The sequence below is a fragment of the Quercus lobata genome, chromosome 7 (assembly GCF_001633185.2).
Source record: "Quercus lobata isolate SW786 chromosome 7, ValleyOak3.0 Primary Assembly, whole genome shotgun sequence".
Taxonomy (NCBI): domain Eukaryota; kingdom Viridiplantae; phylum Streptophyta; class Magnoliopsida; order Fagales; family Fagaceae; genus Quercus; species Quercus lobata.
In genome coordinates this window covers 32,531,598-32,546,747 of record NC_044910.1, presented here as the reverse complement: position 1 = coordinate 32,546,747, position 15,150 = coordinate 32,531,598, and the positions used below count along the sequence as shown (strand labels likewise).

General features: G+C 34.0%; 1 protein-coding gene across 4 annotated transcripts; it reads right to left on the bottom strand.

Annotated features, from left to right (window-relative positions):
- Positions 1 to 4,450: 4,450 nt before the first annotated feature.
- On the bottom strand, positions 4,451 to 13,820 carry LOC115953086. 4 transcript variants are annotated; one of them, XM_031070570.1, is made up of 11 exons: positions 13,203 to 13,820; positions 11,408 to 11,593; positions 8,758 to 8,850; positions 8,016 to 8,198; positions 7,838 to 7,940; positions 7,626 to 7,759; positions 7,419 to 7,470; positions 6,674 to 6,883; positions 5,652 to 6,544; positions 5,052 to 5,464; positions 4,451 to 4,950 (listed from the first exon to the last, which is right to left on the bottom strand). In XM_031070570.1, exons 1-11 carry the CDS (start codon positions 13,452 to 13,454, stop codon positions 4,893 to 4,895), a joined length of 2,577 nt encoding a protein of 858 aa, XP_030926430.1. In that variant the 5' UTR covers positions 13,455 to 13,820; the 3' UTR covers positions 4,451 to 4,892. The 4 variants fall into 4 exon arrangements, with proteins under 4 accessions (XP_030926430.1, XP_030926428.1, XP_030926429.1 ...); XM_031070568.1 differs by having other exon boundaries at positions 5,652 to 6,883; XM_031070569.1 differs by lacking the exon at positions 7,419 to 7,470 and having other exon boundaries at positions 5,652 to 6,883; positions 7,574 to 7,759.
- Positions 13,821 to 15,150: the final 1,330 nt, after the last annotated feature.

The following is a 15,150-nucleotide window of genomic DNA, read 5'->3' as shown; positions in this document are numbered from 1 at the left end:
GCTAAAGCAGTTTTGGATAAGTTACAGACCCAAACACAATTGACAAAGTTGCAAAGGTTAGGTGCGGAGAAGAAATTTTGATTTGGGGAGCAGATTATAATATTGACATATCAGTAAAGAGATTTTCAAAATACATATGTACACACATAAGTATAGTTACAAAATATTTTTTAAAGAAAACTTATTCTCTTTATCATCTTTTCACAATTATTTTATTTTATGTTATTTCTCTAATCCTTTCAAGTACTATCATTCTTAAAATTAAATCTTTTAAAAAAGAGTTTCCCCAAGAGAAAATTATTTTTATTAAAAACCTATTACTTGATTTCAACAACTAAAACTAACCACATAAAAGTGGAAAAAACTAAAAAAAAAAAATAAACATGATTCTAGCAATACTCTTTTTAAAAATTTGACTTTTATTAAAAACTTTTTCTTTATTTTTTTTTCAAGGGTGTCGTTTGGACAACAATTTATTTGATGAGATCATTGGATTTGCTGATCAATTCTTTTTTAGGGGGCTCCATCAACTCTTATTTTTTAGGGAATCAACTCTTAATTTTGTGATTCAATATTTTAAAAAGTTATAATACGTATACACACATGTACACATTAAGAAAAATTTTAAAAATTTTCCCTAGGCCAAGCCAAGTATAGCTCCACCTCTAGGACCAGCTATCCTTATTGAGTCATTGTTTCAAATATAGGTAATATGGTGATGAAATAAGATATTTGGGATTCAATTTTCGTCTACACCAAAACTAATTGGTCTAGTTTGATGATAATGAGCTATCATCAAGAGCGAATATTATAGGTTGTGAAACTCTCTAATATATATATATATATATATATATATATATACGAATTACATGACACAGTATAGTTAATCCAAAGTATTGAATACAAGAAGTATTTCATCCGAAATTAATTAACCAAAAGGCACAATTTCAATATTAAATTCCAATAAAGACAAAAAATAATAATAATAATTCAAGATTTATACATTTTAGAAATATATAGTTAAATGATTTAAATTTATTATATCTCAATAAATTAAAATTTTTGATAATCGATAATTTAACATTTAATCATATATTTTTAACACTCCTTCTCATGTGTGGACTCAAACTCTCCTACTCTAATATCATATTAAATTACCAATTGTTTTAAAAGTTTTTAAATGATTTTAAGTCATTACAAACCATTTATCACAATAACAAGATTCTAGGAGAGTTCTTCATAATAATCCTCATTTAATCAAACTTAAAATACAATCGACTCAAAAAAACAGGTATCCACAAATTACTCTAGGAAGTACAATTTCCTTGCCCTTGATAGAAACACCAAATATCTCATTTCAGTATCAAATATTGGTGGCCGGCACCACATTGATCTCAAGTTTAGCTTTTTGTTTTTCATCTTTGCAATAATCCATTTTCGAGTGTAATGCACAATCTAATTGTTTCATCAAAAGAAATAGTGGAGGCCCTTCTCTCTTTTTTTTTTTTTTTTTTTTTTTTTTTTAAGCTCACTCCTCTTTTTTTAAGCACAGTAAATTAAGTTGAAAAGACCACAACCATTCACTACCACCCCAACCACCTTCTTTTAATCATATATATAAGATTTCTCTTTAATAAATATTATATGCATAAAGCTATACGAAAATGTCCCACCACTTATTGTATCTATATCCTTTCCCAACATACGTGACACCCTAATTTGTTTTCAGCAATCACAAATATGCAAACATCATTATCTTTTCCTCAAAAAAAAAAAAAAAAAAAAAAAAACCCACACCATTATCTTTGTCACTTTGTAAGATTATAGATGAAGGGTTGACCATGCATGTCAATGATCCAGAGTAATAGCTTCTCTAAAACTCTAAAATAATGGCAAATAAAAATGGTTATGTGAGGTCATAGGCCTTCTTATGATTAATTATTCCTTAAGGAAAATTTTTTTTTCTTATTAAATGAGAATAATTTCAAGTTTCAACTTTATAGTTTTTTTTTTGTTTGAAAAGTAAACTAAGAAATGGAAAGAGTAGGTAAGAGTGTAGGACTTATAAAGCATGGTCTCAAATGCAGGTTGGAATATTTTTAATTTTAAAATAATTTATCGGCAATTACAATCCATAATAACCAGAAGATTTATAAATATTATATTTAGACTGTGAAGTCCTACCACAATGTAAAGGATTAAACAAGCCCAATTATAGACTTGCTATCAATAAGAAAATCATGTTATTGGAGATTAATATAAAATTGGGAAAAAAAATCCTATTTGCTATACATCACAATCAAAGGAAGTATCAAAGTGTCTGGGTCCACCCAAGTGGGATCCAGCAAGTACTTGATGAATCATTGATGATAAATAATGCTTGCTTCTGTTCTGAGATGGCTTTTCGGAATCTCAAATTTCATCTAAATGGCTGGCTCTGTTTGCTCAAATCTGAAAATAGTATATATCCATTAATTATATCTTAAGTTCTAAATACCAGTCATGGTGTACTGCACTCAATAAAAAAAATAAAAACTATCCAAAAAGTAGTAATTATTCATCTTAATAGAAAGATATTGACAATAATATGAGAGAGAGAGAGAAAAAGAGGGGAACATTTTAAAAGTGAAAGGAGATTCGAAATTTTTAAATATTTTATCTGAAGTAAAAAAATTTAAATATGAAGGTTTCCTTTAGGATTAGGATAGTGGGTTTTATTGACCAATTTTGCTTAAAATGAATTGAATAAAAATACAATTGTGTTTTGAAAAATACCATGGTTAGAAAAAAAAAATAGAAAATGAAATTATATTCTTTCCCCTAAACTATTATTCGTGTAACATTTGTTCTCCTAAATTATGAGGGTATATACTTAACCCCTAAACTATTACTCATATAACACTTTGCAAATCATCCCATGAACATAGGTAATTAAAAAAAATTACATTATTTTACTGAATAAGAGAATTTCAAAGGAACATGTATTTTGAAACTCTTCATATATAAAGTATAATTCGACAAATTTCTTTATAAATAATTAGTATCCGAGATGTGGCTTGATATTGTGTGGCCAAAACTTTTTCTTTATTTTTTTATTTTTTTTAGAAGAGTGGCCAGAACTTGATTTTTCAACGCGTAATTATATGTATTAAAATCAGTTACAATAATTATTTATTTTTTGTTTTCTTTCCCTCATTCATCATTATAAAAAAAAAAAAAAAAAAAATTAGAGATAAGTTTAATGTTAGACTCGCAACTGATGTCATTAAATTTTTTTTTTTTTTTTTTAGAGAAATTAGTATCCGAAGTGTGGCTTGATATTGTGCGGCCAAAACTTTTTCTTTATTTTTTTAATTTTTGAGAAGAATGTGGCCAAATGATTTTTGAACGCGTAATTCGATGTATTAAAATCAGTTACAATAATTATTTATTTTTTGTTTGCTTTCCCTCATTCATCACTATAAGAAAATATTTAGAGGCTAGTTTAATGTAAAACTCGCAACTGATGTCATTGAATTTTTTTTTTTTTTTTTAAGAGAACTGAAATAATTTATAAAGTCATTCAGCAAAAACAGAAATAATTTTAAACTAGTTTGGTGAACAATAATAGAAAGAGGAGGCTGCCAAGAAACTTCCCAGTTCATAGATTTGTAGTTCGTGCATGTTAAAAAATAAACAAATAGATTCGCCTTAAAAAGTGGACCCACGGCTTGTTTTGTTTACACACTACACGTCATCACATTTAACACACAAAAATTTAACAATATTTTTGACATCTGCTGGACAGGGTTAGTATTTTTATTTGGCTCATCACTATAGCCACTATTTTACCAATCACTAAAGAATCCAAAACATCAGCATATGTCAAATTTTTTGATTTTACCTATCACTAACGAATCCAACCAATACATCAGCATATGTCAAATTTTTTTATTTTACCTATTACTAACGAATCCAAAGCATCAGCATATGTCAAATTTTTTGTCTAAAAACTATCTTTGAAACATGGTAGCTCACATAAAACCAAGACTCGACTGGGGTCCACTTGCGCTGAATTCAATCCTTACCCTAAAACCAAATATTCTTAGTAGTGTACAACTGTGGGCCTCTAGCGAGGAATTTCTTCCAGCCTGTGATCACACTCTTACTGTCACCATATCACCTAATAGTTTTAGATTTAAATCAACCCCCAACAGTTGAGTCCATTATTTTGATGCACAAACTAAGCATAATCTTATCCCTCAATAAGCCGACCATACAATGATGCTATAAACATGTAACACTTACGTAACATTGTATTGTTCAATGCAGTCATGTGTTTGAATTTAACTAGAAAACTGTACAATACCTAAGGAACTGTACCTAGGTTTTGTCCAGCGCCGTAGATATGAAACTAGGAGTTCAGTAGAATATCTCAATAGCACTTGATAAAGTAAGACATTGTACTGCCAAGAAAATGGAGCCACGAACAAGATAGGCTGTAACACCTTTCCAATAGTAACATAGCCAAAGAGTTACATCATAAACATCTGCAGAAATTATTATCTTCCTATAGAACTTACATCAGACATCAACAACATTCTATTCATGCTATTTTACCTACAAGGGGTCGCAAGAAAAACAAAACCTGGGGCAAAACCATATCTCAAACACCCTATATACGAACATCTCAGTAAACACAGCTATTAAGATTAAAGGGGAAATTTTAGTAGAATGTACAAAATGCCTTTGAACCACAAACAGAAAAAAAATGGTCTCATATCTCAAGCTTCCAAATGGTTACGAAGGTGCTGTATAGGAGGAAAGCTCAAACTTAGGCTGCTTTGTTAGAATTTACTGTTCTATTCATTCAAACTTTAACCATATAGATATATCATCCATTCCCACTGAAGTCAGACAGATAAAGGTGGGAATTCTTCTTCATCTTTCAAACGGAATGATTGTGCAATCCTACATGTCCAAAACAAAGAAACTTAAAAAATAGACCCATGTATGTCAGCTAGTACCGGATTAAAATTTGACATGAACGGTGAATGGTGATATTCCCCTACCTATCTTGATTCACACCCAACACTGGTTTTGGGCTTTGTATCCCTGGTGACAGAAGGCTTACACTTAAGTTTTGAGCAGGTGCTGAGCCAGAGTTTTGTTGCCGGCTCCTTTCGGGCAAAGATCCCTCAACTGGCAGATGCCCAATTGACCCAAATTCAACCACTCCCTCAGACGGATGCATTGAACCATTGGCATTAGAGTACAACTTCCTTCCAGGAGAACCAGAGGTGTGATCTGACGACCCAGACTTTCCGCCACCATAAACAGGAAATTGTGCTTGTGCCAGCTCACGACTGCTTCTCTCAGACCAGGATGACTCAGCTATTGATGTGGCTCGGCCGTTGTTACGAGGAGACCTTACTGGTGCTTGATTTCTTCCCCTGGGTGTCAAGGGCCTGTCCCGGTAATGGTTCTGCAAAAATTTATGCATAAAAGCACTCTAAGATAATGAGACCGTCCACCTGACCAACTTAATGAAAAACAGAAGCTGGATAGAGACACCAAGATCAACAATGCGGTGGCCCCACAAAAATTTCAAGGATTCCACAATATTCAAATACCATAAAGAAAAAAAATCCAGAGACTTAGAGTGAGTATACCGTGTTGGGAAAATATGTCCCTGTTCCTCTTGGTTTTGGCATCTCTTCCATACCAAATGCCACACCACCAGGTAATATTGTTGGGTTCATGGGGTAGAATGGTGCCCTGGGTACAACACCATTGGTGTTCATCTGGGAAAACACATTCCTGTTCAGCTGCACAGACTGTCGTATTACATCCCATGACTTCTTGCCATGGTGCTGTGGAAATAACAGAGGCACAGGAGTAACAGCTGTACTCAAGGCACGATAGATACCATAATTCAAACTATTAATGTGACTATCCTGGTCCCCACTGAGATCCGACAAATGGTTCAAAACTTCAGGATTTCCAGAACTGCCATTTAACACCCAATAATTAGAATAATTAGGATAAAGATCTTCTGAGGACCAAGTAACCAGACTCGAACGTGGAGAGTGGTGCTTCAATCCAACAGGTGACAGACTGTCATTATCACTAACCAACTGGTTCTCATACTGGTCCAAGTGCACAATCAAGGCCTTCTCCTCAGACGGTGCTTGCAGAAGCCTAGGCGAATCTTTCTTCTCAGTACAACCAGACTCTTCTGGCTGTTTTCGATCTGGATTTCCATCCCCATCCCCATTTCCCATTACTCTTTGAGAGAAATAGAGAGGAGGTGCATGATGTGCTTTACCCAAAGAGGATGTACCATCCTTACAACTTGAAGGAAGGGATTTAATTGCATCATTTGAAATTGTTAGATCTTGAATTCTGGAGGTAGCAAGGTCTTTCGCATCACCAACAAGACGATGTTCTGAAACAGTAATCCCATTTACAGAACCATCAGCTTCCGACAACATGGTTGAGCCTGATGCATCAACAGAGCTTCTTTTTGGTTCATTCACAGCATGAGCAGAGCTCGTACCAGTCCCTGATGTGTTAACATTATTGACTCCAGCATGTGTTAGTCCCTCATTACCCAACCGACCTTCGGGAGTCATGCTACTTAAATAGGCAAATTCTGATTCATGAATTGTATGATCTTCTTGTGACTCTGTACCTGAAAATGAAGATGCAATGCCAAACACATTGTGTCCAGGCATTGGGACAGGATCTTGAACATCAGGCCTCTGCCCACTCCCATGCCTGTCCAATGTGTTTGAGAAAAACCTACGGATTTCATCCTCTATGTTTGCTTCCTGCTGGGAGAGGATATGCCCAAGCTTTCGAGCACCATATGTGAAAGCACTCCTAATACGGTAAAAGTTTCCTACAGAAGTCAATCCAGATTTATCATCAATGAACAAAAGTAACTGCAACCTCATTCAGTGCAACATTATTTGGAGTCTTCTAAATGCAAGTTTTTTCATGAATTTTTTTTTTTAAATTTAACTCAAATTTTTTCATGAAAATTCCAAGAAAAACTTCCCACATTTTGAAAATTCAACAATTTTGAACTCACAAATGATTACATGAATAAATCAATACCACCTACAGCCCAAAATAATCACACACACTGAATCTATAATTTTATTAGCATGTAAAATGCTAATGTTTCCTTTGTCCCATGATATTGCCAAAATATATCTGTTTTGTACAAAAATTTCCCCAAGAATGAAGTAACTTTAACTTTGTTGGATAGCTTATCTACCTTACAGTTACAAGAAGCAAAATTTCCAGAAGGAATTGACCTAATCTTTTTCATTAGTAAAACAATAAAAAAGATCAGATATTTCAGTCCCATTGAATGACATAGAAGAAGAGGCCGTAGGCCTCCCACCTGACTAAAGGAAAAGGAATTCTACCTTTGCTCACACTGCGACCAAGGTTGTTATTTTCTTTTAGTGGATCAACTATGTTAAAACACTTTGGGGGAAATGTCAGATATTTCAGTCCAATTGAATGACATAGAAGAAGAGGCCATAGGCCTCCCACCTGACTAAAGGAAAAAGAATTCTACCTTTGCTCACACTGCGACCAAGGTTGTTATTTTCTTTTAGTGGATCAACTATGTTAAAATGCTTTGGGGGAAATGTCCTTGAATTTGTATCATACCCCCTTGCAGGAACTGAGAACATTTCCAAACATTCCTTAAAAAAATCATTACTGAGCAACAGTTCAGTGCCATCATTTTCAGGTGTCTCAGCTGCAAAAAGGACCAAATAATGACTAAGAGCCATCTAAACCAATAAGTGTGCCACACATGCAAAACAATGTTGCTTACCCACGAGTTCTGGCAACGATGATAAGCGGACTGGACCAGTCAGGCTGATGCAGTAGTTGTCCCAGTCAAATTTACTGAAGTGGTCCAAAAATTTATATAAAACCTAAAGAGACAAGATGGTTAAGTTTATATAATACATTTGAGTAGCATACAAGTGTTAATTGCAGAAAGCACTCACCGCCAGAGGACCATTTAAGGATGCATGGAAAAGATGGAAGATATATAGAACCAAAGTCTCCAAAGCATACGTAGAAATCAAGCCGTGATGAGCTCCAAGAATACGGCTCTCATAGTAGCACCAAGCCTTAATCAGTATGATACTACGTTTAAATAGATGATCTTTGCCAATCAGACGATCAACCTGTACATAGCAGCATCAAGGACATCAAATTCCAAAAGCAGAGCCTACTACAACAAGCTCAAGATGACCAAAAGAAAACATAGAAGATGTCCAAATTTGATTAGTGTGGATATTATTTTGCTTACATGATTTGTAAACTATCTTGCAGATGTTATTAAGTCACATCTAAATAAATATGGAATCTGTGAACTATAGAAAAAAAATATGAGGGTTTTGTCTACAGAACTACCAGTAAAAATGAAAACTGAAGAAAAAAACCCAGAGAAGAACATTAACAGCAGAAAACATAAAAATATCCAAACTCCACTTTGCTTTTGAAAATAAATGGATAAACATAGAAATATTAACATTCACTTTATTTCTTCACCTGAAAAGAGATTCATGATCTTAAAGTGCTAAATTCTTAAGCCTTTTCAGCAATATAACAGAAATTTCAATCCAACAAAATCTATCTTCCAATAAATTTATTCATGTATACAAAACTAAATATTCCAAAGCATTCAATTAAATGCAAGAAATCAACCTTCATTTACTAGAGGAATTTTACAGGGAAGGCTACCTTCTCAAGAAAGCATAGAGTACAGAGCCCTCCTAACTGGTTGAAGGAAATATCAACAACAATGTTCTGTACAAGACATTTTACAAGCTTAACCTGCCACCAGAAAACCCAATGGTCAAATTGCAAAAAATTATAACCAGCAGAAGGGCAATCTAAGATGTAGCTTACTAGAAGGAAAACAATGAGTCATCTAAAAGTCATACTGCAACGCTTCATATCTTATAAAAAGAGCAGATTATAGATTCACAAGGATAAAGAAGCATGCATACTACATAAACCAATCAGTGGAGCACTATGCAACATGCAGTGATAGGCTATATCAGAGTCCTATTCACTTGTGCTGACACATGGCAAGCTTTCCAAGCAAAGAAGTATGAAGTGAGCTGGCAGAGGCTGGTCTGGTTCAGCAGTCCTATACCTAGGCATCTTTCATTGGCTGGCTTGCAATTAGAAACAGACTTTCCACAAGGGATAGGATGATAACAAGGGGTATGTGGGTGATTGATTATGCCTTTTCAGCAGTAATGAAATTAAAAGTAGGGATCACTTATATTTTGAATGGCCTTTCTCCAATTGGGTATGGAAAATGATATTGTGCAAATGTTTATTTCATAGAGACGGAATGTGCTGGGATGATGAGCTGAAATGCACTATTACCTTTTTCAAGAGAGGAGAAGGCTGCTTCATGCAGACTAACTTGGAATGCAAGAATCTATGCTCTTTTTTTTTTTTTTTTTGAGAAACAAGAATCTATGCTCTTTGGATTGATAGAAATGCTCAGGTTCATGGAGAAGTGAAAAAGGATTGGCCAAGGATTATTTTTTGATAAGTGGATTAGCCAAGGATATTATGAGTGATGTCAGATTTAGAGTAGCAACAATGAAGAATGTCCCCAACACTTTTAGATTGGAGTCCTTTCCTCTACTTGGAACATCCCTTGTTCCATATTTAAGGGGCATGATTTGACCTGGGTTAGCTGCTGTCTTGTTGAATTCGTCTGCTGTACTTATTGTTTGGATTTGTTAGTTCGGGTGAATTGTTACTAGTGTATTCAAAGTTGAGTTTTGTTTGTGTAAAGTGTGGTTTGGTAGCTGCAACAATGATGCCATGAATTTCTCATTTTTTAAAAGTTCTTTTTCAACCTACTCACCCACCACCCCCCCAACCCCCCCAGTCCATTCTTTCAAAAAAAGAAAGAAAAAGAAGATAGGCTTTATTAGCGGCATCCAAGTGACAATAATAGTATAGGTCAACAAGGACAAGTCTAAATCCTGCATGCAACATAGTTGGGGCTTTAAATGTGAAAAGGAATTCCAAAAGGAAATGGGTAATGAAATAAATGAACACAAATGTGTAACATTCAATAACTTCTACAGACTAGATAACCTAAAGGGTTGTAAGTTGCAACACAGTAGATTTTATCAAATTACTAATCAAATCATAAATTCACATCCATGTCAAGTTTCCAACAACCAACCCACAGCTAACTGCCACTCCACTTGAGGAATAGCCGAGCCCTGCACACCACTAGGTGAGGACTAATATTTCTATAAACATGGTCTCCTTAGCTATAGTATTCTCATGTAACCTTCCCCCCATTCATATCAATTCAGCCCAACTCTATTAAATATTTGACCCTTATATTTTCATGATGCCTTTCTGTGAGCCTCAATTCAATATTTTAACAGTACTGCCATCATGTCAAGAATTTGCATGAGACCATGCATTCAGGCCAGTGAGATAGTGTATGAAGTGGTAAAACAAAAGAATATATACCAACCAGCAAATGCAGAGTAGATTAAAGATGCACTTCTAAGTGGCAAAACAAAAGAATGTATACCAACCAGCAAATGCAGAGTAGACTAAGGATGCACTTCTATATATGTGTGGGAGCATATACCTATTGTGGTGGTAATCATAACATATAAGAAAACTCTACCTTACTGCCCAAGTCACCAATAGTATTTTTTTTTTCCTTTTTATTTTTTGGAATGGGGAATGTGGGGGAGGGGAGAGGGAATTGCAGTGGGAATGGACGTTACCTTTCCATACACGAGAATAACAAAGGTTGAAGCTAATAAAATTCTAGTGTCTGACTCTCCAACCTTACCCGCATTATCAGACAAACCATAACAGGTAGACTTGAAATTTCCAATCCAACCTTGAAACACACAGACGCTGACCCAAGAAAATGAATTACACAGATAACATCTACTGAGGACAGAAATTCCTATAAAGGGTAATGGTTATCAACCCTTGCCAAATATAGTTTATAGATCCTTTAGTGTAAAAATACTAGACACGGGCTTTCTAAAATTGATCACTCGTCAATACTATTTTCTGGATATGAGGGAGAGAAGGGAGGAAAAAAAGGGGGGGGGGGGGTGGAGGGACACCTTGGAAGAAACATTGTAGTCTTCTATTCAATTACCAAAAGCAAAATGTCTATACTAATTATGCAAATGATGACAGAGTATATACACAAATGTAAAACAACAAGGTGATCAAAAAACCTTCAAAATCAAACCAGCAAGTCCTGTATTTGAAGCAAAAATAATTCTCAGATTAGTTCAACTAAATCAAATATATTTTACTAAATATATGGACTAACAAAGATCTTTAGTAAATATAGGGATTATAGGCTAAAAACCTCTGCCCGAATCATTTGGACATCCTTTACTACAAACTCAGCAGCCCTGTTCTGATCTTCTCTTTCAAGGACAGAACAAACATTACTAGCCAAAGCCTCCTCACCATTTAGAAGACCAAAGGCAGTCAAATCAATATCGCCATCAGGCAGATAAGTCTTCAACGGTACAGACCCAAATGGAAATACCTGAAAGAAAAATGAGTTAGAAGAAAGTAATCTACATCTTATCTATATTTACATGAAGTTTAGTATTTATAATATCAAAAGGAAAACTATGAAGAATCGTTAATTTTAAAAATTAATTCAAATTAAAAAAGAAGAGGACGAAGAAGACGAAGGAGAAGAAAGAAAATAGAGAAATCCATATGCAAAATGTTGCTTAATTAAATAAATGATCATGTAGAGCTTATATTCCACTCATTTAAGTGCAAAATTGGTTCCCTAGCCCAAAACCCACATCTAGTACAAAATAACCATTAACATAAGCAATCAAACTCATCCAAAAATTTCATCCAACTCCCAACAAAATGGAAAAATTATCTCATATGATAATAACACCTCGAAACACTCACGACCACACATTACACAAAACATGCATTTGATTTAGCTTTTTTGGGGGGATTTATGTAGTAATGGAGCTTATTTGCTTATAAGAAGCCTTTTAAAGCCTCACTTTTTCTAGGTAAAATTGAACTTCTATTCACTTTTAGTAAATCAGCAAATAAGTCAATCCAAATGCACACCACATGATGGTTGATTTGTGGAAGCATCATACAATGTGACTTTAGTATGGAATAATTACTACACTAAAGTAAAGAACTTCTCATCAATCCGTCCCTATCTTCTTTAAATGAATTGATACACATAAAACAAACATTCGTACATCTCTTCTTGACATTTTGAACCGAATTAGACCTTTCTTCAAGAAATGGTATAACATAACTTTATAATTAAATAATATAGATAATTATTTCATCAAAAAGATATGAGTACTTTTACTTCATTTGAAATATTTAAATCGTTCTACCACTATAAAAGTTCTGTTACTTTTTTTTAATCTTGATATCCAAAAGTCATGCACCTAAGGATAGTTTATGCGTTTATTAAAAAAAAAAAAGGATAGTTTATGCAAAACAGCATAAAAAGTTCCTTAGGTGTTGTCTCAGAAGCATGAACACTCCAAAACCCCCGGTGTAATCGTGTCAAACACGCTAGGGACACTCCTGCATGTGTGTCCTCAATGCATTGTAAGGAAATTTTTTTTTTTTTTTTTTTTTTTAAATATGTTTGAAACTTGAAATAAACATAAAATATGCCTATAATTAAAATTTTTTTTTTAAAACTATTAAAAAAATAATGATTTATATTAATTAATGGTTGAATTCCTATAATTTTTCAAGAATTGTTGTGTCGCCATGTCCTGTATCGTATCATATAAGTGTCCGTGCTTCTTAGGGTGTTCTTCCTTAGTTCTCCCAACTAAACTCAACAATACACTTCCTTGTGTTTAGTTACAGCTTCCAACAGCTTCCAAGGCGGCCACACGGTTGAATTAATTGAAAAGACGACCTAGCACCTATAATGCCTAGGGAACTGTACCTAAAGTTTTACGCACATTGTATTCCATAATTGTGTTCTTTCTTGGCTAAAATCAAAGCAATTTCTTAGTGACCTAATTCAAGTTTCAAGTTTGAACAATTGCAAAACTAACTAACACTAATGATTTCAATTTTCACACTAATAAGCTCAAATTCAACACAATTGCACAAAAACACATAGATACATAGACACGTACCTCGCAACCAAGCCAAGTTCTAAGGAGCCTTTGAACGTAATCAGTAACCGCCCTCCTCCTATTCTCAGAGACAACAGTGGGCTGAACCTGAGCTATGATCCCCTGTGTCGCCTCCTCAGCTCGCTGCAAAGACTCTGCGGCAATTCCCGCCGTTTGGTTCGAAGACGAAGACGAGGACGACGAAGACGACAGCCGCTCTTCCAATACGGCAGTGTTCGGTGGCTCCGGCGACCAAGCCCGAAGATCGCCCATGGAAATTAACCACAACAGATTTTTTTTTTTCACGGTAAAGAAAAAAAAAATTTACCTTCGGAATTCACCGACGGTAAGAATCGACAGTACAACAACCATGACACCGCGTTGAATTCACGGAGAATCTACGCCGTTGATCTGAAATGAGATTTGATCTTGCAGCGCGATCGGACGGTTAGGTTGAATTGAACTCTTAAGGGTTTGCGATATGAGAGAGAGAGATCGAGTGGTTTGTTGATTAGAGAGAGAGAGAGAGAGTGAGAAATTTGTTGTGTGATTATAAATGTGTTTGTTTTAGCTTTTTTTTGCAGAGAGAGGAGAGAAGAGGAAGAGAGAGCTTAAAAATACGCAAAATCTGTTTGTTTTCTTTTGTGTTGTGTGTGTTTGTGTCCTTTTCTATCTTTGCTTTCTTTTCTACTCGTTCCCACCTGTGCCTTCTTCTTCTTCTGTTATCTTCTTCTGTTTATTTTTTTACAATTCCGTTTCGCAAATTTTTAGGCCCGTTAGGTAACCCTACTAAACACAATTTTCACATTTCAAACATAATTACATATATTTTAACACTCTTTTTCACACACATATATATATATATATATATATATATATATATATATATCAAAAACACCCAAAATACATCGCTCAAACTTAATTACCAAACGGGCCTTACTCTTTACACCACTCTTTGCCTTTCTGAACTTTTTTTTTTTTTTTTTTTAACAATGCCATTGCCTGTTCCTTTCAAGGGCACATGTCCCAACTGCTTTTCAAGTTTTTAACCTCTCTTTTTTTTCCTTTTCTTTTTTTGGGTATGTTTATTTTGTTTTTTCTAATACAAGAAACCAAAACAAAACATTTGAAATGATACCAATGTACAAAAATATATGATGGTTTTCTTAATTTGACACGAACAAGAACAAGAATAAGTTGTTTCAAATTATCGAAAACAATAATACTAAAAAAAGTAAAAGTAGGGAAAGTTTCAAACAAAACAGTCTTCAGGTCGGGATATCTTCAAAGTCTCTAAAGCGCACGCACACAACTATTTGCTTACCTGAATCTTCCTTATTTATCAAGGAAAACATAATGATAATGGAGATGAAACTTTTTTTATTTTTATTTTAATAAATTATGCATATTTTGAGTTTGTTTAGAGAAAATAAGGGAAGTCTCAAAACAAAACAGAGTCTTCAAAACAAATTCTGTCTAACGCTACCAAGGCGCGCACACAACTATTTGTTTGCCTAAATCTTCCTTATTAAGAAAAACATATTGATAATGGAGATGAAGCTTTCAATTTCGGAAAGTTGTATGTGTTTTGAGATAATTTGAAAAGAATTTGGAAGTTTGAAAAAACAGGGTCTTCAAACCGTGTTCCCTCCAAAACCGACAAGACGTGCGCTCACAACTATTTGTTTACGGTTTACCTAAATCGTCATTATTTATTAAGAAAAACGTATTAATAATAGAGATGAAGCTTTTAGTTTTAGAAGTTATATGTAATTCTAAATAATAATAAAACAAATCTATCTTGTATCAAAAAAAAAAATTATATGTATTTTGAGACAGTTTAAAAATAATATATTGAGATCGTGAGAATAATTTTATTCATATTAATTACATTTATTATTAAATCCCATGTTAATTATCCATGTTTATGTTTTCTTGATACACATATCTAAATTTGATACACATTATC